The following is a 26,876-nucleotide window of genomic DNA, read 5'->3' on the forward strand; positions in this document are numbered from 1 at the left end:
AATATCCCAAATCGACTTAGCCCAAAGTTGAGATAAATTATAGATTAACAAACACACGATTAACATTCACATAGGTCGTTTAATTTCGGCAGCGCTGCGTAATCTTTAAAAAAAATTTAATAAACATATTTTAATGACTAAGTTCGATCGTAGAGTTCGCAGGCAGGACCCTGGTATATCATTAAAATTAAGTATTAAATTAAATTATTACAGTTAATTACAAATATTCAATTTCGTACGTTCCTAAGGATCACTATGCGCACACAGAGGCAATCGTGTCATTTGATCAGTGATCGGTGCGGGGGTGGAGGGGCGACGTATGAGGGATCAGAAATCAAAGGCGATCGCTGGCTTCGGATATGAGTAGCCCTCTGTCTTGGGCGCGGGAGGTGGGAATGGAATGACTGGCTTGGGATACTCGTACCCCTGCTTAGGCTGTGGTGGGGGGAGGTACTTGGGCTGTGGTGGGCTGGTGGGCACAACGGGAGGCAGGTATTTCTGTGGGGGATTGGTGGGTGGTGGGAATGGGATGGCTGGCTTGGGATAGTCGTAGCCCTGCTTGGGCTGTGGTGGTGGATTCGTTGCTGGTGGGAATGGAACAATTGGCTTGGGATACTCATAGCCCTGTTTGGGTTGCGGGGGTGGCAGGTACTTGGGTGGTTGTGGCGCAGGTGTGGTGGTGGTGGTGACGGGTGGCAAGTATTTCTGAGGTGGATTCGTTGGTGGTGGGAAGGGAACTGCGGGTTTGGGGTACTCGTAGCCCTGCTTTGGTTGCGGGGGTGGCAGATATTTAGGCTGTGGTGGGAGGGTTGCCTTTACCGGAGGAGGCAGGTACTTGGGTTGTGGGGGGATGGTTGCCCTAACGGGAGGCAAGTACTTCTGAGGGGGATTAGTTGGGGGTGGGAATGGAATGGCTGGCTTGGGATACTCATAGCCCTGTTTGGGCTGCGGTGGTGGGAGGTACTTCGGCTGCGGTGGGCTGGTTGGTTGCACAGGTGGCAGGTACTTGGGCTGCGGTGGGTTTGTTGGGGGCAAGTACTTCGGCGCCGGTTGTGGAGTTGTTCTTACGGGAGGAGGTAAATATTTCTGTGGTGGATTGGTCGGTGGTGGGAATGGAATGGCGGGCTTGGGATACTCATAGCCCTGTTTGGGTTGAGGAGGTGGCAGATACTTAGGCTGTGGCGGCAAAGTGGCTTGGACGGGAGGTAGGTATTTGGGCTGTGGTGCCTGGGTGGTTGCTGGTGGTAAATATTTCTGTGGTGGTGGGAATGGAACGGCGGGCTTGGGATACTCATAACCCTGTTTGGGTTGGGGAGGAGGAGGCAGGTATTTCGGCTGTGGTGGGCTAGTGGGCTTTACAGGAGGCAAGTACTTGGGTTGCGGTGGTTTGGTTGGGACAACGGGAGGAAGGTATTTCTGTGGGGGATTGGTGGGTGGTGGGAATGGGATGGCTGGCTTGGGGTAGTCGTAGCCCTGCTTGGGCTGTGGTGGTGGATTCGTTGGTGGTGGAAATGGAACGACGGGCTTGGGATACTCATAGCCCTGTTTGGGTTGAGGTGGTGGCGGCAGGTACTTCGGCTGGGGTGGGAGTGTTGGTTTGATGACTGGTGGCAAGTATTTCGGCTGTGGCGGCTTCGTAGGCGTCACGGGGGGCAAGTATTTCTGTGGTGGATTCGTCGGAGGTGGGAACGGAATGGCTGGCTTGGGATAGTCGTATCCCTGCTGCTTCTGCTGAGGTGGTGGCAGATACGTGGGCTGTGGTTGCACTGGGGGCAGGTACTTGGGCACTGGTGGGCTCGCAGTCGTCACAGGAGGCAGGTATTTCTGGGGCGGGAGAGTGGGAGCTGGGAATGGGATTCTGGGTTTGGGATAGTCGTAGCCCTGCTGCTTCGGCTGTGGGGGAGGAGTCCTGGGTGGCGGTGGTGGGAAGGGAATCGAGGGCGTGGGATAAGCGTATCCAGCTGATGGCGCCGGCGGCGCGGTCACTCTGATCTGCTGGGGCTGCGTCGGCGGTGGGAATGGCAGCGCTGGTTTCGGGTAGGAGTATCCCTGAACCAGCTTCGGCTCCTGTGGAATGATCTGCTGCACCGGCGGCCTGTACTTGGGCTGTTCCGGCACGAATGGCACCAATGGCTTTGGATACGAGTATCCGCTGCTCACTGTGGGCGCTGGCGGTGGGAACGGTATGGCCGGCTTCGGATAGGAGTAGCCGTCCGAAAAGGATACCTTCGGTACTGGATAGTCGTATCCTCCGTATTCCTGCGAATGTACCTTGAGTATCTTGTGGATTCGATGCGGCGCCATCTACTCACCTGTGCCAGGGCAGAGGAACTGAGGGCGATCAGAGCCAAGCAGAGTAGTCGGTGTTGCTGCAAAGATGAAGGAGATGGAGATGGAGATGAGACACACAAATCAATTGGTTGTCGAAAACCTTAATGATCTTAAATCAAATCTTGGACATTTATATTTAGCCGTCTGACTGACATTTACGTGGGCCTCTTGGCCGTTTATGGCAATTTAGCGGTGTTTCGGTGTTTCAGTGTTTCGGTGTCGGTGGTAGCGTCGAAAATTTCCGCATATAATTAAGGCCCTCGACAATTTGCTATTTGGCTGTGTGAGACGCCACCAACGTCAGCTCTTTTGACACCAGCAGTGCGGTTTTTGGCGAATCAATTGGCTTGGCTTTGGTGCGATTGTGACTGTGACTGCGACTGCGACTACGGCGACGGCTGCCAATTGGGTCACGCTCTACGAAGGCAAGGCTCTTTACGCACATTATTGATTGAACAAGCTGAAAGCGTTTAAGCGCATTTTTCTACGATAATTGTCGACCCCGATGGCGATTGGTTAATTAATTATGGGCAGAGCCAAGACCCAACCCGCATGGTGAGATCTACGCCAACTATTAGCTGCCCCTGCCCCTCTGCGACCACGCACACAGAGTCAAGGTCAACGCATCTGCCACACGCATCTGACATTGGTTACTTGATCGAGCCGCTGCGAGAAATGTTCTAGATACGCGTTGTAGTAGGCAAGTGTTAATGGCCTCCGGCTCCGAATGAAATACTGGAGCTTGATGGGAAAGTCACGGCGACCGGTTCGATAAACCCCAAGAGATGCTAAAATAAAATTAGAAATAGTTTCTACAGCCATTTGGAATTATGTAAATGTGCGACTATCAATTCGCTGCGAACTAATTGAGCCACGGCCAAGAGATACAGAGAGAACCTTTGCAATCGTCAATCTTTGGAACTGGAACCCGGAATTCCATTTCTCAAATTGAAACACATAAATCTGGGCGAAATAAAAACTACACACAAAATAGCAGCAGCATTCTTAAGCGGCATTTAAGGTTTTTCGCCGAGTGCGCTTCAAGTCAAAGTCGTTAAAGTCCGTGCCCATTAAAATAAAAGCCAAACTTTAATTGAATAGAAACAATGGCAGCAGCCACCAGACAAAAAATTCATCAAAAAGAAGCCGAGAACTGACAGCCGAGAACTGAGAGCTGAAAGCTGAGAGCTGAGAGCCAACAGCTCATCTCAAACTCAAACTCAAACTCAATCAAAATGGAAATAGTTTCTAGCCTCCCACGCAATATTCTTTTACACATTTTGATTTGATTTGATGTTTTTTGTTTGCGTGTTGTTTTTTGATAAATCGTTATGGAAAAATGCCACTCGACAGGCACTCCATTCAACTCGACTCACTCAAGCCGCTTGTCAGCTGTCGGGCCTTAATTTCCAGCGGATTTGCCAATCTTCTTGAGACTTGCAACAGACGGCCAGGCCAACCCCCGAGTGGCAAGAATCAGAATCAAACTAGTTCTTGCTAAAACCGAATCTAATACACATACATACATATGTATCTATTTGGGGTTTGTTTTGCTATTAGTTGACAACTTTGTGATGTCTGTGGATGTCCATTAAAGTCAGAACCCAATTAAGTTTTGTGCGCGAGATGTTTTTTTTATGGCATGTGACTCAGGTGTCGCATAACATGAATAATTCTTTCTTGGAGCCAAGGCAGGGGCAGGGGCAGGGGCAGGGGCAGGGGCGTATCTACAAAAGGCAGTGCGGAATCTCACCGAATCTTTTTCGGTAATCCAAATGAAACACGGATTTATCTATATATCCGTTTTCCTGCTTGACCTTAATTGATAATTTCATAACAACAAACCCGCAATTAAAGCAACCATTACACAATGTTGCCGCGTCATCTCAAGTGGCAAGTGCCGCGTGTAAAGTGGGTGGGGTTTGGGCCCGCAATTGGATCACGAGAGCACCAGAGAATCTCCCTCGAATCTTGTCAAGTCACACACAAAGCATTAGGCCTCCAAAAGGCGGAAAAACTTTTGGGCGACAAATGCCGCCATGGAAGGGGGTGGAGCACGGCGTTAATTGTCACAATTGAAGCGTGTGAAATCCCATAAAAAAGACATAGTAGTATACACAGATATGACTACGAGTATGTGGTCTGTGCGGGACGACCTTGTGCGGCTGGCGTTAATTGGAGTTGCCCAACACTGGCTCAGCCTCTGGCTGTGGTTCTGGGCGCGCTTTGACTCATTCAAGCGACGACTGGCGCTTAATGTGCGAGGTTCAGCCTTAGCCTTAAAGCGGTTGCGCATTCGCGGCCCACCGATTGCCAAATCTCTTGTCCAGAACGAACACGCGCATGCGTGAAGAGCACGAAAGGGTGGCTGATGATGGGGCTGGGCTGGGGCTGGGGCTGGGCTGGGGCACAGTTATGAGCGTTTCCGGTCACAGCTTTGGAGTCCGATTCAGAGTTGGAGTCGCCCTCGAGTGAGTCAGCCATTGGAATCGGAGTTCGAGTTGGAGTCGCAGTCAATGCATTCGCCGTTGCGGCAGGTCTCAGTCTCTGATGGAGGGCTGCCAGCTGTTTTCTGTTTTGCTGTTTTTCTGTTATTTGTATTTGTACTTGTACCGATTTTCTTCAATTGTAGCGCCATTTATGCAAATTTACCATGCGACGACTCCTCCACTTGACTTGCTGTTTTGGCGTTGTTTGTTTTACGCTGTCGCTCTTAGAAAACTCCATTCGCGTCTCTAGAGTTGGGCAATTTTGTTTGACAGACAACCCTCATGGGATGCCAGTGCCGCCAGGCAGGCAGGCCAGCAGCTGCCACAGCCCCAGCCACTGCCACTGCAACTGCACCTCGAAAAAAAAAAGTGTGGAATATTTCTGGGATGGATTCTAGCCCCCTGGCATCTTGGCATCTTGACATCTTTTATGGTTATGTCTTGATTGTTCATATCGTGCATATGGTGTACACTTTTTGTGGATTGAACACTCACCGTCTTCATTCTCGATTCGTGATGCAACAACGCGAACGGATCGGATCCACAAATCGCTCAGGCACTTGCGTCAGCACCTAAAAAAAATATATATATATTTCTTAACGTTTACAACGGCTCCATCAGCGTATAATGTTCTATATAGAAGTGTCTGACTGTTCACTCTGTTTATGGCCAACGGCTACCCACTTGTAAGCAAAATCACACACAAACACGTATAGGGCGTATAGGCTGCAGAAAACGCTAAGAAAACGCGCGCGTTTCGCTAGCGACTCGAACGACAACGATGCGAACTCGAGCAAATTTGAAGTTCAAATAACAAAAGCTGCGCCGACGCACACAGTATTTATAAGAGCAACCTCTGCGCCTGCGCCGACGCAGAAGACGACCGTCGACCGACGACAACGACACCAAGACGCCTGCCGACGCTCGGCTCGGCGTCCGACGTCCGACGTCTACGCATGCGCAGTGCAGCAGCAGCGGCAGCAGCAGCAGCAGCAGTCGGAGCGCGCGCCGAGAGCCCAGCTCGCCCGGGGGCTGTGTGTGCAGAGACCACCTGTAGATGGAACTAGAGTTCGGGATCTGTTGCGTGTCTGTTAGCACTTAGCCGGGCCCTAGGCGGCTAATCGATATTAAAACTACTCCGCCTCCTAACGTAATAGCTGCGTTGGCGTTTGGCCCAAGAGCTGAGCAAACTTTGTGTTTTATGATCTGCAGAAGCAGCTCCAAATTGCCATAATTATGTGCCAAAATTAGCACTGGAAACGACCTTGAGGCAGTTACATAGCATACGCTGGAATATACATATATATAGAGAATATAGAGTGGTGTGCTGTGGAGTTTTTCTGGGGTAATGGAGAACTGAAACCCTTGGAAAAAGGGAATACTATATATATTTAAACATATACATATGTATGCCCCTTGATTCAAGCAAAATACCCTTAGCATTGATTTGTTTTGCAGTTTTGGCTACTGTTTGAAGTGAGTTTTTGAGACGACCCTGATATCGAACGAATATCGAACGAAGAGTGCAAAAAGAACACCCAAATCAAAGCTTGAAGCGATTTCGTTTTCGATTTCATTTAGGTTGCTCGAATGACCTTCCGCTGCCGCTCGATTGGTGGTGGCTGGGGTGGGTTGGGGTGGGGTGTCAGGGGAAAAGAACAATCGCAGCTGAGGCTGGGCCACAAAGTGTGAAAAGCGTTTCATCAATCAACTGGCACTGCACCCTTTCATGATTTTTTATAGAGTGCAGGAGGCGGGGGTAAACCTTGTTCGTGCCGCTTTTAATGGCTAATTAATGTTGGAACTCCACAAACTTATCCTTTGGGCTGACAAATTAGGCAATCGATCAACTAACAGTTTCCATTAAAGTGAACTCTATAAAACAGACCCTGCAAGCAAACGTGAAACAAAGGCAAAGATGCGGGTCGGGTCTGTTGTGTGGGGTTTGGGGTTTGGGGTCCGGGGTCGGTGTTCGCTGCTCGTCAACAAATAGAAATTCAATTATGAATAATAATCATAAATCGAACAAAAACCGGAAGATACTGCTCGTACAAGATGCGGTGTTGTACATCCATTTGGTGTGCTGTTTGATTCGCGTCAAGTATTTCAACTTTCAAAAACTATGTTTGCCGCCACAGCAACAATCATAATGAAATGCCATTAACAACTCGAACAAAAATCGTTATTGCCAGCCGATAATTAAAAGCTGGGCAGCAGATCAACAGATCAACAGATCAGAGATGATCCGAGCTCCGAGTTTCCGCTGGAGTTCTGTTTCATAGAGAACTGGAAATTCTGTTCGCCTAAGCGGGGCTTAGCACTGAAATCTAATAATAACACACACACGAATGTGGGGGGGTGGAAAACACTTGAGAACGTTAAGCTTATGATTGCACAATTTTGAGTTGTGCCTCGCGTTTGGGGGGCTAGTCCGCACCGATTTGCATGGGCAGGGCATGGCATGGCATCGTGCAACTAGGATGTGCTGAGGCCTAGAACCTGGCTGGAATATATGTGCACTCCACTTGATCCATAAATAATATAGTTCGGGTGAAGTTTTTATGCATTTCTCGCCCATGGCATACAAATGATTCGTCAGCGACAACGACAACGACAACCGCAAGGTAAACACTCATAATACCAGCAGCAGCAGCAGCAGCAGCAGCCACAGCAACAACAGAAATCAGCAGGTGATTCAGCCCTCAATGGTTTTCACCGAAAACAGCAAAAATCCAACAGCCAACAGCAGTTCATTAAACCTCAGAGCGAGCGCCTTAGCACTTGTGTAAATCGAACTGATACAAAATATTCGCAAATAAATAAATAATTAAATATGAAAAATGAAAGCAACCGAGATTTGACACATGCCGCAACTTTGTTATACTCTTAAATCGCGGGCAGAGATAGTCAAATAATTGGTAGCCACCAAGCCAGAGATATATTTTGGCCAGAAAAAATATTCATTCTTTTAAATATGTATATATAAAGAATAAATAAAAGAACGAAATTTAAAAATAAACTGAAAATATTTATATTAAAATTTGTAATAAAGGAAATAAATTACGATTTATGTATGTAGAAAATATATATGTACATATATGTAAATTAACATAATAATTGTTTAAAGCACTAGTTCTTAAATATATGTAAATATTTTGGCACTAGGTTAGAAATAAATACTTCTCTCTTGGGATTTAAATTTTCTGCTCATAAACTCTGCAACAAAATCAAAGTACTCTCTCTCCATCGGCGAGTGAAAAGCTCCCTCCCACAAAAGGCAGCATTCATCAATTTCTAATTGCGTTTTGTGACAATGGGATCCCAACGATGTAATGAATTTAACTGACTAATTTATAACAACTTTCGGAGCGATTAGCTGTGAAGGGAGATCGAGCACGGAGAGATGGATCGGGGCGTTGGTTGATTTTCATTAAACACACATTTTTTTCGGTCATAAAGCCAGGCCGCTCGCCGAACAACGGGGCGGCACATCGCAGCAGTGAAACCGGCGACCATAACAAGTTCAAGTTAATTACAACCTACACACAGAGTCCGCGTCCGAGTCCGATTCCGAGTCCGACTCTGGCTCTGACTCTGAAACATCTGAAAAGATTTTTTGCACTCGAGCCTCAAGGTCGCTGCGGCATCGCTGCTCTGAGAACAGGAATCAGCAGCTTAATGGACAACACATGGCAACTGTGTCTGGACCCTGATCCTGTTACAAAAGGAGGAAGTGAACGAGAACTAGTTCTGCCACCGATCGAATCGAGAATGCGTGACCTTAGGGGCACAGGCACAGTCACAGGCACAGGATTTATGCCTTTCTAAAACGGAGTTTCCACTTCGCTTGCTCTTGCTCTACACGAAAACCTGGCCATAATTCATGGCTAGAACCGAGATGAGATGAGAACTTCCTGTCAGCACTTCTGGCTGCAACTAATGGAAATTTATCTGACTTGGATTTGGGGTCTATTGTGCGGTCTGGTCCGGCTTCCTAGTTCCCAGTACTGGAGCGGAGCGGCTGCTAAGCGCTTTAATTAAAGCCTAAACTAGCATAGCAAATCGAAATCAAAATGGAAACAATTGCCATAAATATTTGTGGGATCTTATGGGAGTTCCTTCTCGCAGCATGAGTTCATAAATCACTTTCAGCTTTTTCGAACGCACCCACAATGGATACAGATACGGATACGGATACCTTGCTCGGATAGATACACGTACTCGTACATGGATAGGTGGATGTACAAGTCGAAACGTCATGGCATTCTTTTGGCGCAAATGTTGCGGAAGTTAACAGCTAATTAAAGAGCTTGACTCTCCGACTTGGCTGGAAATTAAATAACGAGCAGAGCAGTCTCCAAAAACTCTAAATAGAAGCCAAGATACATATATGTATTCTTTTTTTATTTGGGCACGTTTCTGGTCGGATGCATTTGGAGCAGAGTGGAGTTCTCCGATTGCCCACAATTGATTGCCCTTGCCGCTCTCCGTGGCTGCCAAGTCGAGCATGCCACACACACACATTAAGGCACAGCCAAGAGCAACAGCTCCCTGTGGCGGGGCTCTATTCACCTACATGAAGATCAGATTGTGCAAGGTCAAAGCCAAAAAGATTTAATGCCTTTGGTATGCAAAATGCCTCACCATTACAATCGGACCAAAGCTTGCCTCAACCACAAAAGCCGCAGAACCAGCAACCCGCAGCAGCAGCTGCCACAAAAGCGAGAGAAGAGAGATAACTGAAAACGAGTTTTGCTGCCAGTTCAATGGCCAATTTTGAGGGTCAGCTGCCAGGATCGGGGATTGGGGTTCAAGTGCGTCCAAGCCGCAGCGTCCTTGGTGGCAAGCAAGGAGCCAGCTCCACCCTAGGGCATAGAGAGATTCCGGGACTGTGAGCCTCGATTGTTGCTCGACCGCATACGTGACTGACATGATAATTCCAGCGAAAGACGAAAGACGAAAGACTTAAGACACGAACCTGTCGCAGCAGGAACTTCTCAGCACCGATTAAGCCAGCAGCTTGCGACACCTTTAAGCCCTGTCTGTATCTGTCTCTGTCTCTGTCTGTGTCTGGGTCTGTGTCTGTTATTGCCCCTGGCATATAGATTGATAATTTACGACGATTTAAATTATTCCCCGCATCTGAGGGAGTGCTGAGTGCGTTTTGAATGCAATTGCCACACTCACTCACTAATGATGATCGTCTTAGCATCTAATTGAGATATAAAGCGACCCACGCATGGCTGAACAAATAAATCGAAATTACTCGATCAGTTTTCAGTTTTGTATAATTAAAGAAAATGTTATCAAGTGCACGATGGCCCATGGATTCAATTTCTGCTCTGCTTATACGTATTCATGAAATTCATCCAAATATATATTTACTGGCCTCACTGTTCGTGCCTCTGACATTTCGTGCACTTGAACTCGAGTATCCACTGCCTCCAAAATTGAATGAAAGACAACCAACCAAGAAATACTCGTACAATAAATATCTCAACATAATCAGCGGCAGGCGGCAGCCACAACAAAGAAGGAAAAAAAATACTATTGAAAAGTGAATTTCAGGTGAAGTTTATAATAATTTTTTCACGAATTTAAAAGCCAATCTGCAGAGAGAGACAATGAAAGATTTATCAATCATTCGGTTAATTCAACGACTGCTGATGAAAGCGAAATGATCTAGAAATCCAGCAGTTTATGGGTCGTCTGTGAGAAAGTGCAATGAATGTCGGGACGGGACCGGAATCGGCGACACATTCGGGCTTAATTTATTTGCCAAAATAAACCGAAACAGAAGTCGCCCAAAACTCTAATTAAAACGAGTTTTCGTGTCTATTTGGCTAACGATTTAATTAATTTTCGACCTCAAGTGACTCACCCCACACCGACGGGGGGAGACAGAGGAGGCAGGCCAGTGAGATGGCTAAATCACAAAAATTGATGAATAAATAATAATCTCTTGGAGGCAATATTTTGAGCTCGGTCACGCTTCGGAGCCCCACAATGAAATGCTAAACGATAATTTAATAGCCAATTTAATGCCATTATTGTCCACACAAAAATATCATCGGTAGAAGATGGGCCGACACAAAGCGATGGCCAGCAATGAATGGGGCCAAAAACGTTCTTGATTTTGACATTTATAAGCCAAAGAGAGAAGAACTCAATCGATGAAGAGGTCAATTCTCGGCTACTGGCTTAACCTTACACTTAAATTTATGCAGAAATCGTCTGTGAATTCAAACGATTATTGTCGCACCTTAGCCCCCTCCGACAGCCGTTAATCTTTGATGTCCATTGTCCATCACTTCCGTGACCTTTCCGAGGCGATGAGCAGCTGAAGCTGACTTCCAATATCCGATTGTTGCCTGTCAAAATCCGATCAAGACAAATTGTTTTCGACGCCTGGCAGCAAGTCTCTCGGTGTGTGTCTTAGACAATTGAGACAATTGGCTTACACAATGGAAGTCTGCTGAGAGATCCGCTCGGAGGCCCCCGGACCATTCCTCATAAATTACGCATACGCAGCGTGGAGCCACAGAAGTCACTGAAACCACCGACATTTGCCTGCTGTAATTCGCTGCCGTTTATGGCCAGACTTTAACCAAATTCTTAGCAATTTGTACAGTTAATGTGGATGCTGAAAATAAAACCTTAATTAGATTAACCGAACGATATAAAACTAATGTTTGGATGGTAACAATTTGAATTGCAAATTACTCTCTGGGCTTTTATGCGATCGAATGCGATACTCCCGGCATTTGTTAACGATGGGGCATAAAATAACGAAATAACGAACCAAAAAGTAGAAACCATCAACGGTAGTCGTCGGATTGGGTTCTCGATTTGGCAGGCATTCATTGCGTACAATGTATAGCTTTTATTTTTGTAACAAAACTGATTTCTTATAATAAATAAAATGCACTCATTTAAAAAAAAAAAAAAAAATCTACGTAATATTTAGTATGTGTTTTATTTGTTATTTTTTTTTGTGATTTTGTTGCTTAATTGAAGCAATTATCCTTGCAATTAATCGGGCTGGCTTTGCGGTCAAGAACGCATCTGAGTGGCTATTGAGGCTAGTGCTATCTTTTTCTATGCATGTATCTCTATATCTCTCTCTCTCTCTCTGGCTATTGAAGCTAGTGCCTGGTGGATGGTGTCTATGCAGTGCTGCTATATCTCTATTGAGGCTTGAACAGAACTTCTCCACTCGGTTAGTAGTAGTGTCCGTAGTGGCCATGATGATGATGCAGTCCATAGTAGCCGCCGTAGTAGGGATAGCCTGCGGATGGGGAGAACACACGTAAAGAGTGTAGTCGTGATGCTCTCTGCCTGTAGTCACTTACCCAACCCACCGCCGTACCCACCTAGTCCGTAGTAGCCACCGCTGTAGTGGGGCCAGTAGCCACCGCCGTAGTATCCCCCGAGATAGGGCGACGAGTAGTAGCCGTAGCCGAACGAGGAGGCTCCCTCCAGGTCCTTCTCCTCGGCTTCGACAGCAGCGGCTCCGGCCTCGAGGTCTCCGCCCTGGTCGCGCTCCTCCTGGGGCCGTGGCAGGGCCTCCGTGCCGCCCAGGAACAGGGCAATGAGGGCAAAGGCAAGCAGCAGGCAAACGGATCTCAGCTGGAACATCTTGATGGGTGGTGGGGTTTTCTCTGGTGTTTTCTTTGTCGGATTTGGTGGAAATGCCACTTGGGGCGCTTACAGCAACTGAATGACTGACGCTGGGAGCTTACAACGGGCTTTTATAATGGCCAAAAAACGCGATTCTTGCAACGCGGCTGCTGCCATCAATGCGCAGCGACAAAACAATTGTCTGAACGCAAAAACGGTTCCCCCCGGGCCCGGGCCATGTCCCTCCCCCACCGATTTTGGGCGACTCCAGCTGCGTGTGCTTCTAACAATGCACCACCCACCCCCACCTGCCGCAGCGTATGCCCGCGCCATCCGAGTATCAATGAAGCGGGGAGCACCCAGAGGGAGGCGGCTTCTATTTCTTGCATGACCGACTACTAATTACAATGCTTTGGGCCAACTTATGTTTGCTTGTTTTTCTTACTCTCCCCCGCCCCCCCTCTTGGCCGGCCAGCCAGCCCCCCCTCCCTCACTCCCTCCCTCCCTGTGCTCAGTGGGGTCAATGTCGCAATGGGGCAGAGCATAACCTTCTTTTCTTTCGGCTTAAAGTTCCCCCAAATCGAAGGGAGGGAACGAGCGAACATTTGCTTACATAATGTCGAGCGGAGCGATTTCTTTCCAATCTAATTTATCTGTTCGCCCCGCCAACACACAGCAATAATAATCATAAAAAATACAGCAAACGATACAAAAAACAAACGAACGCTCTCTATAAATTAAGCATCTTCTGTCAAAGTGGCTGGACAACATTCTAAAACCATAAAAAAAGCACAAGCCCCAAAAAAAATGTCTAGCCAAAAACGAAGGTGGAAATGAAAATTTAAACCCAAGAACTGCCAGCAACCCAAATACTGAGAGCAACCCAGAGATTCCCATAAAATGAGGCACGTACTTAAATGGAGAGACTCGTACGAGTATCTGCCTGAACCAATTTCCAGCAGAGATCCATTTCTAGTGGAGCTTGTGCAAGAAAGGTCAGGTGGGATTACCATATGACGCCCTTCCCCTTCCCCTTTGCCAAGTCGCACTTCCTTCCTCAATTGGGGTGCATATGCATGTATTATTGTGGTAATTCTCGACGACTTGGGGGCCGAAAATACACCCAGAGAAATAAGCCTATACTTAGATTTAAATATTAATAACTTTTGGGCTTTTGAAAGGTGAGTCCTTTCAACAATTTGAAATATTTGATTTAAATGTTTTTCATTTTTAAATATTTTAAATAAATATTGTTTTATATATTTAAGTTAAATATTTGTCATAGTTAAATTAAATATATATCATATTTTAATTAAATATATTTCATATTTAAAATAAATATTTTCCCATTTAAATTAAATATATTTCATACTTAAATAAAATATTTGTCATATTTAAATTAAATATTTGTCATATTTAAATGAAATATATTTCATATTTAAATTAAAAAGTTTTATATTTTGATTATATATATATTTCGTTCAAAAATACTACCTAGTACAAGTGAACTCTATTTGATTTTAATATTTTTATATTTAAAGCCCGAATATTTGTTTTAAAAATGGGTGTGTTTTCTCCGAGTGTTCGTATGGCTCTTCCCCTTCCTCAATTATCGGGTACATGTGTATATGTATACATATATTTCTCTTGGTGGCCGAAAATACGTAGAGTTTTTCTCACACAAGTTTGCATGTTAGGCGGGGTCAGGGTTTCAGACAATGCGTTTCGCACGTTGGCGGGTCTTAAGCGGGGTGGCCCCCGCGGGGCTGGCTAATTGCCAGTTTGGGCCTTATCTAAATTGCCGCATTAGCCAAGAACTTGTGACTGCCGGCTGGGCCCTCAATGTAATTAGTTGAATTAAATGCTTGGCTGGCCAGCAAGAATCCCATAGCCCAGAGATCCCAGCGAACCCAGCAATCCCAGAGATCGTGGCATTGAAAGAGCTGCGGAGCCAAAGGTCTGGGGAAAGGTTCTCTCTTTATTTCATCTAACTTACAAATAGATAAATAAATTACATACAAAAAAAATGGGGACACAGGGATTATATTACTCCAGATCCAGGGTGGACACACTGCCATCGGCCTTGGGCATGTCGGGAAAGCGGTGGAAGAGCGTCGATGAGGGCTTCGTTTCGCTGTCCAGCCGCGTCTCATAGATCTTACCCTCCTGGTTGATCAGATACCAGCTGGGCGTGGGCGTGGCCCACTCCAGCTCCTCTCGATTCAGACCCGTTATGGGCGCCACTGTGGGCAGTCTCTTGGACAACTCGTCCAGGTCCTTGAGGTACACATCCAAAGCGCGATAGTCCGTGTTGTTCTGCACCTCCTGGGGGGCGATGAACTGGGGCGGTGCTGCCCCAAGGAGATCTTGCTCCTGCCACAGATGACGTATATTTGTCATAATATCCGCATAAAGTATGGAATCATCGCTTCGGGCCACCGATCCACCATCATTGCGGTTGTTATTTGGTGATTTACGTGAATTTCGCAGGCGACTGGCCAACGGAGTTGCGGAAGTCGTTGAAGTGGCAGTGCCACTCAATGCTGCTGCTGCCACTGCCGATGCTGCTACTGATTTGCCTGTAGTTTTTGTAGTGGGTATTACTTGTGCTGTTGTTGTTGTTGGTGGTTGCGCTGTTGTTGTTGTGGTTGTTGTTGTTGTTGTTGTCGTTGTTGATGTTGCCTCATTGCGGAAGTTGCGACGCCTCTCCCTCAGTCTCTCCCTCTGCCACTCCACTGCTTTGGGTGGCTTGAACAGCCTTTGGCGACGTCGTCGACTGTCGCAGCTGTTTGTGGCATTACCGTTGCACGCCGGTGACTTCTTCACCTCATTGGGCGCCTCCGGCTCCGGCTTCGCCTGCCCCTCGTCGTCGGGCAGGTACAGCGTGGCATTCCTCAGCAGATCCCCAATGTGCGCCACCAACTTCAGACCCTGCTGCACACCGTAGGCACCGTCGGCCTTGCTCCTTGTGTTGGTCTCCCGCTTCATGCGCTTCTGCCGCTTGTGCTCCTGCTGGTTCCGACTGAGTACCGCTCGCAGGCGCTGCTGCTGGCCCCGCTGGTAGAGCTGCTGCTCCAGGGATTTCTGGGCGATCAGAGTGTGCGACTGCCGCTGGATGTGGCGCTGTCGGACCAGCGGCAGCTTCTGTCGCTGGCGATGCAGCAGACGTTCGGTCTTCCTCACTGAGGCCAGTATCTCCATGGGAAGTTGTAGGTTATTGCTGTTGCTGTTGCTGTTGCCGGCCAGGGGCATGTTCTGGGTCTCCTGGGTGAGGAGGTCGCCTGGGCGCGGCTGGAGCTGTGGCTGGGGCAGGGGAGGCGTTCGATTGGTGCTAAGTTTGCGTGGCTGCTCCCAGACGACAGCGGGACTCAGGGGCTGCCGCTGGCGGAGACGCTTCAACTGCTGAAAGTGCTGCGGCGGCTCAATGATCCTGATCACATCTCCCGCATCGTCATCCACATAGCCTGGATGCCGGACGATGTCCTGCAGGTGCGAGGGTACCCGCTTCTCCGGCTGCTTGGGCTCTGGCTTGGACACACGATACACGGGTGGACTCGAGGTGTTGTTGCTGGGGACGAGTACTTCCCTGAGCACGGGGATGGTCTCCACCTTAATGCCATGACTGAGCTCTAGAGCCAACAGCAGCAACAGTATTTTCCCCATGGAGCCTGACCTTGTCACTAACCAGCTAGTGACCACTTGTTGCTTGCCACTTTTACTCTCACTCTCTCAAGGCCAAAGCGAAGCGCGATTTTTACCACTGGCAAACTTTTCACTTTTCCCGAACGGCGGCTGCTCCACAACTGTGCAGAAATTGTGCTATCATTGGGCCTTTATAAAATTTCCTCCTCGGCGTTTTTCCAATTTTCCAGTTTGATTGGTCCGAAGCCTTTCTTCTCGTTTCTCCTACTCTCCCCCAGCAGAGGCAGTGGCTGTGGCAGTGGCAGTGGCCGAGGCCAGGCAGCAGGCGGCAGCATGACGAGATGTCTTTGAAGTCGTCATCGTCATCGCCATCGTCTTCGTCATCGCTCGGCTCGGCTGCTGCAAATGAAAGCGAAACTGGCAACACGACCGAAGTGACGTTGAAACCCGCAACACACAATCGCGAGTTGCAAGTTGCAAGTTGCAACGTTCAATGTTATAACTGGTCAAAGTCGAAGTCACAATCGAATCGAAGTCTGGAGCCTGGAGCCAGTTCGTTTCGCTTTAGAAACCCACTTTGCATATGGGCACCGCACCGCTCTCGGCGGTGGTTCGGTTTGGCACATTTCAGCCACCAGGTCTCCCGCCCCCCCCAGCCTAACCAACCTCCCCGTCCTCCCCCCTTCCGGTTGTCTTTCTGGGGTTTGCAACTTTCTGACTCCACACGCTATGCGACACACAAACTAGTTTCGTATCGCATCTGCAAGTGATTTTATTTTCTCGGAGCTCGTATCTCATTAGCGGTCGCCGCTTGACCCTCAACTTGAACTTCGCCAGAGCCCCATAAATAGACAAGTATTTGTGTCAGTCTAGGCGAACGGCGAAACCGAATGAAATAAATCGCCATTTGGTATACATTTATTAGGGTTAATATCATCTAAATAGTTCGCAGAGAAAATGAAATATATCATCTTGCAGAAGACTTAAACGTTAGAGATGGTAAAACATGAATATCTGTGGCAAAAAGAGCTGAAAAAGGTTGCTCAATAAACAGTCTGGGTTCATGAAATTGTTTTGCTAGGACTTTCCTCTATTGGTCAACTTATCTGATAGATAATTGAACATTTGAAACATTTCAAATCCTATGAAATTAAACTTAAGCCTATGTTACGCTCAGACTTTTACGTGTCGAAGGTTAGGAGACCCCTAGACGTTGCTTTATTAAATACTTGTCTTACCTATTATTATTTATAATCAATATTTGTGTGCTTAAGTGATTTTGGACCAAAATTAGTTTGTAATCCTCATTATTAGAATTTGTAATATACCCCTAACATTAAAAAAAAACCCGATCTGGAGAGTTGTCTACTTTCATAAATTTTCCTCGGCTTTTGCAAAGCCAACACACAAAGCAATTAATAGATTGATTAGATAATATTCTAATCTTTTAATGTGATTTGTTATTCGTGTCGATGCAATGGCTATACCAGAAGAAAAATAGAGACAAACTTGAAGTTTTCCACCATTTTTAATGATTCTTCAAGCTTGGGCTTTTTTTAATTAATTTTTTGTATTTTATGGTCCTATTTTTAGACTTCAGTTCTTTATTTTCCAAGAAAATCAGTTACTAATCATTAAAATTGTTGAAATATTGAGAAAGTTGCAAGTTTTTTACTAAATCAATCCTATTTTATAATACTTTAGGGAATGCTCGTTTTGAGATTTTGGGAAGTCTTTCTTGATTAAAAAATCACCTTTAATTTGATTTTAATCTCCAATTTAAATTATTATTCATCTAGAATTTAGTTCTTGCTTTTTCCAAGTGTTTTATTTTTCGAAAGAGTTCCACAGCAGCTAGCTTTTAAGCGCAAGCTCCAAATCGTTAGTTCCAAAAGCAACCGCTACTAACTGCTAGGGGCGCCACCGCATAAAAGGGGAGGAGAACAGCGGAATCGAACGATTAAAGGCGAATCGCAGGCAGAATGGGTATTCAAAGAATTTAATCTATTTAAAATTTCTTTACGTATTTACATTTCTACCGTTACTCTTTCCACATCCCACACAAACACAAAAAAACATTCCCAAAAATTCAATAAATTATATTTTATTGCTAAAACTCTTGCGACGATCCCCGAAAATAGGTCTTTCTTCCTCTTTTTTTTCACTACACACTACAAAATAAATAAATAAATAGATAAACATAGATGGTTAAACATTAGAAGAGGGGGGTGGCATGGGGGGAGTGGAGATTAGACAACTACTTGATTATGCTCTTCCTGGAGCCTAGGAGAGGGGCAAGAGAGCGGCAGACGAGCACACGGTTCGGCGCTGTTAATACGTTAGAGGAGGGGTAGTGGGATTTCGAGTTGGAGGCAGGGGCGGAATCATGCGACTTATGTATACTAGGGCGCCACAACCATGGGCTGCCAGGCATTGTCATTGGCAAAGCCCTGCCGGCCGCCACCCAAACCAGCACCAGCACCACCGAGACCACCCACCACGCCACCAGCGCCACCAGCACCACCAGCACCAAAGCCCATGCGACGCTCATGGGAGGTTGTGGGAATCGGAATGGGATGCTGAAAGACTCCAGTGGCCATGCCAGTGCCAGTGCCTGTGCCCATGCCGATGCCTATGCCCATGCCCGCAGCTGGACGGACACGCTGCTCCATCAGACGTGACTCCTCCATATCGTAGTCTCCTAGTCCTAATCCTAATCCTCCGGGAGTCACTGCCAATGGCTGCTCTGCCCTCCTGCTGCTCTTCTCGAAGAAGTCTATGATGGGATGGTAGTTGTAGTTGATGCGCTTGGTGCCGTTACTTGGCCCAGCCGAGGCACCATCGACGCTGCTGCTACTCCCGCCGCTGCTCGTGTAAATGGAGTTCACATGGTAGACGGAGGCCGGCGGCTGTGGTAGTGGCGTCGACTGATGCTGCTGCTGGTGGCCCTGCTGTTGCCGTTGCCGTTGCTGTTGCTGTTGCTGCTGCTGTGTGGTGCGCTCGGTCGGAAGAGGCGACGCTGGCTGGCTGGCTGCCACTGAGATTGGGATTGGTGCGACTGCCAGGGGCGTGGTCGCTGGGGGTGCATAGAAGCGGGGTCGCGACTTCCCACCACCGCCCCCGCCCCCGCCCCCACCGAGGTAGTGGTTGCGCTGGTTGAAGGCAGGCTGAGATGTCGCAGCTGTTGAGGATGCAGCAGGGAATGCTGCGGCGGCTGCGGCGGCTTCTTGATGGGCATGGGTGGCATGATGGGCACTGGAGCCACTGGAATGGGAGCCGATGATGGCAGCGGTTCCTGTTCGGGCTGGTAGGCTTGTGGTCTGTGGTAAGCGAAGCCGGACTCCTCCAGCGGACGATGCAGATGATGCAGATGATGATGCTGCTGCTGAAGTTGCGGCGGTTGCGGCGGCTGCTGTGTTGGGGTGGGTGGAGGTATAAATACGCTTGCGATTGATGGGCAGACGCTGGATGGGCTTCTCCCCAGCACTGAGCACTGGGCCAGCAAATGGGTTTACGTTTACCTCTTGGTCGGTGTGCATCTCACTTGGCGCCAAATCCAAGTCCACTCGCGCCTCATTCTGCTGCTGCTGCTGCTGCTGATGCTGATGCGGCCGGCGTCGGCTCACCTGGCTGTAATATTTCTTCGAGCTAGCACCGGCTCCACCCTTGTGGTTGTGGTGGCTACTCTTGTAGCCACTGCCAATGCCACCGTACCGTTGATCCTCCTCGACATCGTCATCGGGCGGACTCAGATACGGGCCCACGCTGGTCGAGGCGCGCATCTTCTTGCTGCCGGCATACAGTTCGTTGGTGTCGCGCCCGTTGAAGGTCGGATAGCGCAGGCCCAGACCCAGCTCATCCTCTTCGCTGTCCTCGGCATAGTCCAGGTCCTCCTCATTGATGGTGCTGTAGCCATTCGAGCCGACACTCTCCGGCTTAAAGTTGGCCAGCGGCGAGTAGTCCTTGGCCTGGATGGAGGACAGAGGCGGGAACTGCTGGCGATAGCCATCCACCTGGCAGGAGCAGCAGGTGGGCACCTTGAAGATGTCCACATGCAGGCCCCGCACCTTGTCCCAGCTGAGCAGGCGATGGTAGTTGTAGACCTGCGAACAGTGCGAGCGGTATGTCTGCGCCAAGTACGAGCAGCTCTCCCCAGGATTGCTGCAGGGAGAAGAGTGTTGAGATGGGAGTCTCCACTGATACATACACAGTTCCTTCCAGCTTACCTGCACTTCTCCAGTCTCAGAGTTTGGGTGTGCTGGCCCGTGTTCACGATGTACTTCCACTCCCCGGAAGCGGACTTGGCCTTCTGCGGTCGGGCGTAACGCACCACGCTCAGGCACATGCCACCGGCACTGTTGCCCTCGTCCTCTCGCCTGTTCGGAGACCAGAAAGAGATTAATACCATTAGAGAGCTCTCGGAGACGCCACTTACCGCTTCTTCGTGAGGCTGTAGTCATCGAAATCCTCGCTAAACTCCAGATTGTTGTTGGGTTTGTCGTAGAACTCGGCCAGAAGTGCGGACATGGCGTTCTTGTGCCGCCGTATGCTGCCCATGATCTGTTCGCTGTTGGAATTTTGGGGTTTTTTATAAGAATTTATCTGCAGATACCATCGAACCGAACCGCACCGAACCGTAACCGTAAACGTAAACGTAAGCATAAGTGCATAAGGGATCATATTCAGGCGTGGGGGGAGTTCCATAAATTATTGTTTTTATTTTGTTTTAGACTAAAATATTCACTAAACTAAAGACTAAGAGTAGGACCTTGACCAGGATCGGCACCGAGCACCAACTAGCTACAGGGATCGGATCTTACAGCGGATAGTCATCGGTGCGGATGCACATGTTGCTGGTGAAGCGTTCGCATTTCCGTTGCGCCACCGCCGGCGGCACCACCAGTGGCTTGTGGGAGCTGGCCGAGGTCTTGGGCCTGCCCCGAGACCCGCTCTGTACCCTCTTTCGTTTGACGGGCGCCGCCGACTTCTGGCCAGGATGTGGCCGCTTGCCCAGACGGTACCGCGGACCGGCAATCAGTTCTTCTGGATTCGGCAGGGGCTCCTCCGGCAACGGCTCCTCGGCGCTGTTTCGCTGCAGATCCAAGCGCTCATCGGCGTTCAGGGGAATCACGTCCGTGCCATTGAGACCGGCAAACGCGAGATCCTCGATCTCCACGTAGGACTGATTATTGGCGCCGCTGCTGGGCTGCTGAAAGGAGGTCGTGTTCAGGCGGATGGTGCGTCCTGCTATGCCCCCCAGGAGCTGTTGCTCTGTCACCGAAACGGGCACGGAGCGGGTCAGTTTGTGGACAAACTCATTGGCCGATCGTCGCACCCTGCTCCTAGCATCCTTGCTCGAGGAGTTCCTCTTCATGTCCGCCGACTGCAGGGCCTCATTGATCATCTGCGGATCGAGCACATCGGATTGCATCTCTTCGAAGAAGTCCTCCAAAGAGGCGGCATCCTCTGTGGGTGCGGCACTGACATCGATGGTGCCCACATGATCATCCTGCTCGGACTCCTCCACAGTCAGCTGATCCTGCCTGCGTTTCAGCGGGGACTCCTCCACAGTCAGCTGATCCTGCTTGCGCTTCACTGGAGCCGTATGAAGGAGTGCTGCCGATGCCAGGTCGGAGCCCAGATTGAGATACTTGCGGGTGGAGCTCTTCACCAGATTGGCCAGATCGTAGACAATGGGCAGAATGAGCTTCTTGTCATTGCCAAACATCATGCGGACCTTCAAAGATAAACGAAAACAGAGATGGTAGAGGGGGGCTTTCATGGGGAATGGGCAAGGGTTTACCAACCTGTTCTAATCTCAGATCGTGTCCCTGTTTGGCATTCATCTGGGCCGAGATGAGAGCCGAGAGAGCCAATCGCTGCTGGGAGGAGAGCACCCGGAGAATGGGCATCACCTCGACGAACTTCTGGCGCAGACCCTCGTCAGTGAGGGCTTTCGACAGGGCATTCCGCAGCACCTTTTCGCGCCAGTCGAACTGTGGGATCTGCCTCTCTGGCTCCGGCTCGTCCAGATCCACACTGAAGTCCAGCATATTCGACTCCAGCTTCTGTTCGGCCTGCTGCTCCTCCAAGTCGTCCAGCTGCCAGTCGTCCGTGATGGAGGGGTCCTTGGCATCCGCAAAGTCAAAGTCCAGCAGCTCGTCATCGCTGTGGACAAGGTCCAGGTAGAGCACACAATAGAGCAGGGCCCAGAAGAGGCAGCCAAAGGCGCGGCCAGCTTTCATTTTTATTTATTTATGTTTTTTTTCGTGCCTCTGTGGCGCTGTGGCTCTGTGGCTCTGCGGCTTTTGTTTCACTCGAATGCCAAACTGAAAAGCAAACGAAAGTTAATGCCGGGGCGGCGGTCAGTTGCTGTTATTAAGGCACATTTAATTTCCCAAAAACAAAAACAACAACAACAGCAACAAATGACAGTTGGTTAATTGTTTATTTATGAACGCCCAGCTCCAACGCCACTCACACGCTTTCAAAATCCATCTCAAGTTATTCTTAGAGTTTTGTGTTTTTTGTGTTTTTGTTTTGTTAGAAATGTTGGCTTTTTGTTGTTGCTGGTTTGGCTTTCCTTTGAAAGTAAAAGTCATTAACATGAGCATAAAAGACTATTATAGATGGAGGGGGAGGGGGAGGGGAGGACAAGCCATCATCGTCTTGGCCTGGCTATTACAGCAGCCTGACTCTCTGACTGTCTGACTCTTTAGCCATGGCCATGGCTTTTAGGTAATCGCACACACTCAGTCATCATCATCTCATCGCTCACTTCGAGACACATTTGCTGACTGCCCAACAAGGCGTGAAGCACCTGGAACCACCTCTATAACTGTTGCTCCGGTTGTTGCCACTGATGTTTTCAGCCGCGAGAGGGCAGGGGGCGGTTTATGACTCGTCTTTTGCGGTAATAAGCCACGCTAAAAGGTCGTGTGATTGATATGTTGTGTTGTGTTGAGGGGGGCTTCATCATTTGAATAAAGACATTTCCCTTAACATTTAAGCTTGAGGTTTTGCTTTAGTTTTCTCTTCTTGTCTCAATGCAAATATCTACGATGGAAAGTCTTTCTTCTTTCCATAGCCCATAGCTGACTACTCCCAAGCGGAAAAACGGTCTCCCAGCTCCTGCAGCTGCATCGATGGCTGCTGGATAGATGCTGGAGGTGCTGTGACCTTTTGTGCAGATGAAAAGTGAAAATTCGGCACTGCCAATGCCACTGCCACTGCCACAACCGCAGCAGTTGACAGTTTAGAAAAGGCAGCCAAGGCCAGACCGCAGCCAGCATTTGGAAACTTGTGACGGCAGACGTGGGTTAAAAGATTGGCGAGAGATTCGTTTGTTTTTCAGGCTTTGTCTGGGCCCAAGATGCAGGCACCCAAGCACCCAAGCAGCCAGGAGGCAGGCAGTCAAGCCAAACAAATAATTGAATGAAATGATGCGCAAAACTTGTGGCACGAACGTGAGGATGCTGCCGTTTAATTTATTTCGCACACCTGCACAGAGAAGACCCATCATCGGGCGCTCTGCTAATGGAGGAGGCGCGCGCGAGGAGGCGAGCGAGCGCTTCTGGTTTTCGGTGTACAGCCTTTGCATACGGCCCATGGCTGGGAAAGTGCTGCGATGCGATAAATCAAATTAAGCCAATAAGTCGCCGCTTTGTTCCCATATATGTACGATGTGTACGAACAAATGGCGGCCATTATTTCGCCGTTCCCAGGCATCGCGTCCCAGCAATTTGGCGTGGGTGCTTCTTCGCCAAGAAAGTAAGTACAAATTGTAAATGCCAATGGAATGGCAGCTTCAATGGGAATTAGCTAAGAGTGGGAGTTGCAGATGAAGATGCTGCTGCGGCTGCTGCGGCTGTTGGGGCTGCTGCAGCTGCAACTCGTACGTTGCATGCCATTTCTCTTCTGCGAATTCTTTGGGCCACATTAATTAGGCTGTAATTTGCGTGCGTTTGCTCAGACAAACGAAACGGGGCCAGAAAGCAGCCACAGAAAGAGTAAGCCACAACAAAAATTGAAGAAAACGAATTAAAGCGCAGCAAATGGCAGGCAGAAGCAACGCAAGAAAGTCGTCGCACTGACAATCTCCAAGAGAATCCTACACTAAGCAGACTCTAAGCAGAACTAGGTGCTAACCGACTAACCTAGTAAGCGAACCCGCTGAACCACTAACCAGAGACGCGTCGGGCCACCGCCAACCGAACACCGCCAACGAAGCCAATCAAGAATCAATATCTACTGCGATCTGATCTGTCATCACAATCGAAACCGATTTGGCGGGGCCCTAAACGAAAGACTTAAGACACAAACCTCAGCGGCAGGCACACGTACACGCACACGCACACGCACACAGTCACTCCCATTAATAAACACACACGCACACACCATACGCCTTAAACAGCTCGGTCGGACTGACACAATTTCCTCGGGCGTAAAGAATAAAAAGAATTCAAATTTTTGTGCGTCGCTGGTCGGTCGGTCTGTGGAGTGTTTTTTTTTGTTGTATTTTTACCATTTAGAAAGTTGTTTCCATTTCACATATTTGGCTAAAACACACACACACATACGCACAAAAAGAAAATAATAAAAAAAAGAAATAAACGTATTTTAAAATTCGAATTTCGATTTTGTTCCGTTTTCTTCTCTTTTCGATTTTATGATTAATTTATAAAGCAAGAGACTGAGCCTCAAGAAATCACCTCAGATTGGGTCCACTCCTGTTCTGGTCCACTCTCTGCCGCCTCACACTGCTCTGATCGCCTCCGATTCTCCTGCTGCTATTTCCTGTTGCAAGCGCCAGAACCACTGTTTTTACTCCACTTAAAAAAAAAATAATTTTCACTTTTCTATGGATTTGCTCTTCCGTTTCGCTGATTTTCTGTTCGAATGCTGCTGATTTTTTTCACACTTTTCACAGGCGCCTTAATTAACAGATTTTCTACTTTGCCACACTTCTTGACGGCTGATGTCTGATGACTGCTCGGCATTCACCTTCTTCGCTTGGGCTGGTTTACGGCCTGGCCTGCTTCTTCCGCTTGCTATGTCTTAGCGCTTTCAACACTCGCCGCAGACTGATATTGCTGACTGCTGCCTGCTGCCTGCCTCAGCTGCGGCTTTCTGCTGCTGCTGCTGCTGTTGCTGCTTCTGCTGCTGCCTCTTCTGTGCTGCTGCCTCGCTTCTGCTGCTGCTGGCCATGCTGCCAGCTCTGTGAACGTTCTGGACCGGGACAGGGACGTGTTTTGTGCATTGAAAATGTCTTTCGGCTAATTGCTTTTCTTTCTGCAGGTTCGCAGCAGTTCATTGAACCGTTAGCTGGCTTCGATTTGCATTTCTCTGGCATAGGTGCGGGTATTATGCGGAAACTAAACCGATCCATCAGGTAGCCAAATACTCACTCGCCAAGTTCGTGTCTTAAGTCATTTGTTTTATTTTTGGCAAACCATTCGGAGTGGGTCAGGAAGCAAATGGCCGTAAACGGAAGCAGGCAAAAATTTATGTATTTAAACGGCTTTCTATTGGCTTCATTAGCCGTGGCCAAAACATTTTGGCCACTTCACGGAGGAGCCCACTAAACCGTCCGGGGGTCAAGGAAAATTAATTTCACAGCCAACGGCAGGCAGGCAGCCAGCCAGGCAGGCACTTTCGTTTTCCAAAAGCTCTCGGCCCTCGATGGCAGCTTTGGGCAGGCTGTTAGCGCCTCCGCCTTTTGGTCAGAGGCGCCACAGCTTGCACAGTGGCACAAGCACACACGAAACATTAAAGGAGAATGTGAAAACAAAGGAAAACTGGACAAACATTTCCTACGGAGATTGTATGCCACTGTCCTTTCTGCCACTGCCACTGCCACTGCGGCCAGTGCCTCTGCGTCAAGTAATGGCCATTGTCGTTTCGCTGTTGTGCGCTTTATTGTTATTTCTTCATCATTGGTTTAAAGTTATTAACCATCCAGCAGCAACGTGCTGCAGGGCAGGCAGGTTCCAACTGTGGCACTTTCAATTGCCACTTTGTGGAGAGCATTTTCTTCACACTTTCGTTGGTAATCACAGCGCCAAAACGGCTTTGGCTTTGGCTTTGGCTCGGATTTTCATTTCACACGCAATGCGTTCCAGTCTTAAACGCATTTTATCTTAATGTCCATTTGGAGGCATTACCGCATCGTTGGCCGTGTGCTTTATTGCAGCGTCATCAATCAGTCGACTGGGGGGGGGGCCGGTCCGCGTCCAAACTGTCGCTTCCAGCTGCACCCAGCAGCCAGCAGCCAGCCTCCACTTCCCCCCACTCACCGTTTTTGCATACGAGCATAGATCTTTCCGCCATCGGCTCCGACCGCATGCATTTGGCTAATTTGCACATTACGTTTTTTATTTTTATTTCCCCTGCGCTGTAGGTGTTCCGGTTGAGGAGTGGACACACTGACCACCGCGGAGTGGTTGACCTCTTGTCCATCCCATTTGGTTGGGTAAGCAAAAGAACTTTGACATTGAAAAAGATGGGCTTTGTTTTCCCACCACATTATGCAGTTTAGTATGACACCAGTATTCCACATATGGACTAATACAGAGGTGTTTATGCGTAAATACACGTTTTAAACTGGAGCCCATAAAAACCCACTCCAGTTTTCCCAGCTCATCAAGGTTTTCTTTTAGATATTCGAATTTGAATACCTTCGATGTGGATGAGATAGGCTAAAGATGCTGGACAAGGCATAAAGCTGAAAAATACTTGAAAAATATACCAAACTATGCATCATTCTATATCTTTGAAGCCCAATACTGAATATTG

General features: G+C 48.3%; 5 protein-coding genes across 10 annotated transcripts in view; 1 reads left to right on the plus strand and 4 right to left on the minus strand.

Moving 5' to 3' along the window:
- LOC4812565 (nose resistant to fluoxetine protein 6) overlaps positions 1-26,876 on the plus strand; it is a 59,531-nt gene that overhangs the window by 545 nt on the left and 32,110 nt on the right. The gene's annotated exons all lie outside the window — the stretch shown is intronic.
- LOC6900050 (extensin-3) lies at positions 60-5,644 on the minus strand. Its single transcript, XM_002135378.3, has 4 exons — positions 5,505-5,644; positions 5,316-5,392; positions 2,313-2,369; positions 60-2,259 (listed from the first exon to the last, which is right to left on the minus strand). Exons 2-4 carry the CDS (start codon positions 5,322-5,324, stop codon positions 328-330), a joined length of 1,998 nt encoding a protein of 665 aa, XP_002135414.2. The 5' UTR covers positions 5,325-5,392; positions 5,505-5,644; the 3' UTR covers positions 60-327.
- LOC6900051 (pupal cuticle protein Edg-91) lies at positions 11,774-12,549 on the minus strand. 2 transcript variants are annotated; one of them, XM_002135379.3, is made up of 2 exons: positions 12,194-12,549; positions 11,774-12,108 (listed from the first exon to the last, which is right to left on the minus strand). In XM_002135379.3, the coding sequence occupies exons 1-2, from the start codon at positions 12,456-12,458 to the stop codon at positions 12,041-12,043; spliced, it is 333 nt and encodes a 110-aa protein (XP_002135415.2). In that variant the 5' UTR covers positions 12,459-12,549; the 3' UTR covers positions 11,774-12,040. The 2 variants fall into 2 exon arrangements, with proteins under 2 accessions (XP_002135415.2, XP_033238661.1); XM_033382770.1 differs by having other exon boundaries at positions 12,173-12,549.
- Positions 14,487-16,210, minus strand: LOC4812203 (basic-leucine zipper transcription factor A). Its single transcript, XM_001352606.4, has one exon. It carries the CDS (start codon positions 16,101-16,103, stop codon positions 14,487-14,489), a length of 1,617 nt encoding a protein of 538 aa, XP_001352642.3. The 5' UTR covers positions 16,104-16,210.
- On the minus strand, positions 18,171-25,237 carry NT1 (Neurotrophin 1). Of its 5 annotated transcripts, none has more exons than XM_033382749.1 (7): positions 24,794-25,237; positions 24,607-24,640; positions 21,890-22,411; positions 20,903-21,819; positions 20,518-20,649; positions 20,309-20,458; positions 18,171-20,243 (listed from the first exon to the last, which is right to left on the minus strand). In XM_033382749.1, the coding sequence occupies exons 3-7, from the start codon at positions 22,325-22,327 to the stop codon at positions 18,485-18,487; spliced, it is 3,396 nt and encodes a 1,131-aa protein (XP_033238640.1). In that variant the 5' UTR covers positions 22,328-22,411; positions 24,607-24,640; positions 24,794-25,237; the 3' UTR covers positions 18,171-18,484. The 5 variants fall into 5 exon arrangements, with proteins under 5 accessions (XP_033238640.1, XP_033238639.1, XP_033238642.1 ...); XM_033382751.1 differs by lacking the exon at positions 24,607-24,640 and having other exon boundaries at positions 18,869-19,491; positions 19,604-20,243; positions 24,794-25,236; XM_033382750.1 differs by lacking the exon at positions 24,607-24,640 and having other exon boundaries at positions 18,869-19,494; positions 19,604-20,243; positions 24,794-25,236.

Source organism: Drosophila pseudoobscura, chromosome X (genome assembly GCF_009870125.1).
Source record: "Drosophila pseudoobscura strain MV-25-SWS-2005 chromosome X, UCI_Dpse_MV25, whole genome shotgun sequence".
Lineage (NCBI taxonomy): Eukaryota > Metazoa > Arthropoda > Insecta > Diptera > Drosophilidae > Drosophila > Drosophila pseudoobscura.

What these genes read in the sequence shown, in the direction of transcription:
- LOC6900050 (XM_002135378.3), bottom strand. An exon ending in GTTCCTCTGCCCTGGCACAG is followed by an intron (nt 2,260 to 2,312) that starts GTGAGTAGATGG and finishes GTACATTCGCAG; the next exon opens with GAATACGGAGGATACGACTA.
- NT1 (XM_033382748.1), bottom strand. Translation starts at nt 22,327, where the DNA reads ATGAAAGCTGGCCGCGCCTTTGGCTGCCTCTTCTGGGCCCTGCTCTAT. An exon ending in TACAGCCTCACGAAGAAGCG is followed by an intron (nt 20,459 to 20,517) that starts GTAAGTGGCGTC and finishes GTCTCCGAACAG; the next exon opens with GCGAGAGGACGAGGGCAACA. An exon ending in CTGAGACTGGAGAAGTGCAG is followed by an intron (nt 20,244 to 20,308) that starts GTAAGCTGGAAG and finishes TTCTCCCTGCAG; the next exon opens with CAATCCTGGGGAGAGCTGCT.
- LOC6900051 (XM_033382770.1), bottom strand. Translation starts at nt 12,458, where the DNA reads ATGTTCCAGCTGAGATCCGTTTGCCTGCTGCTTGCCTTTGCCCTCATT. An exon ending in TGGGTACGGCGGTGGGTTGG is followed by an intron (nt 12,109 to 12,172) that starts GTAAGTGACTAC and finishes CCCCATCCGCAG; the next exon opens with GCTATCCCTACTACGGCGGC.
- LOC4812203 (XM_001352606.4), bottom strand. Translation starts at nt 16,103, where the DNA reads ATGGGGAAAATACTGTTGCTGCTGTTGGCTCTAGAGCTCAGTCATGGC.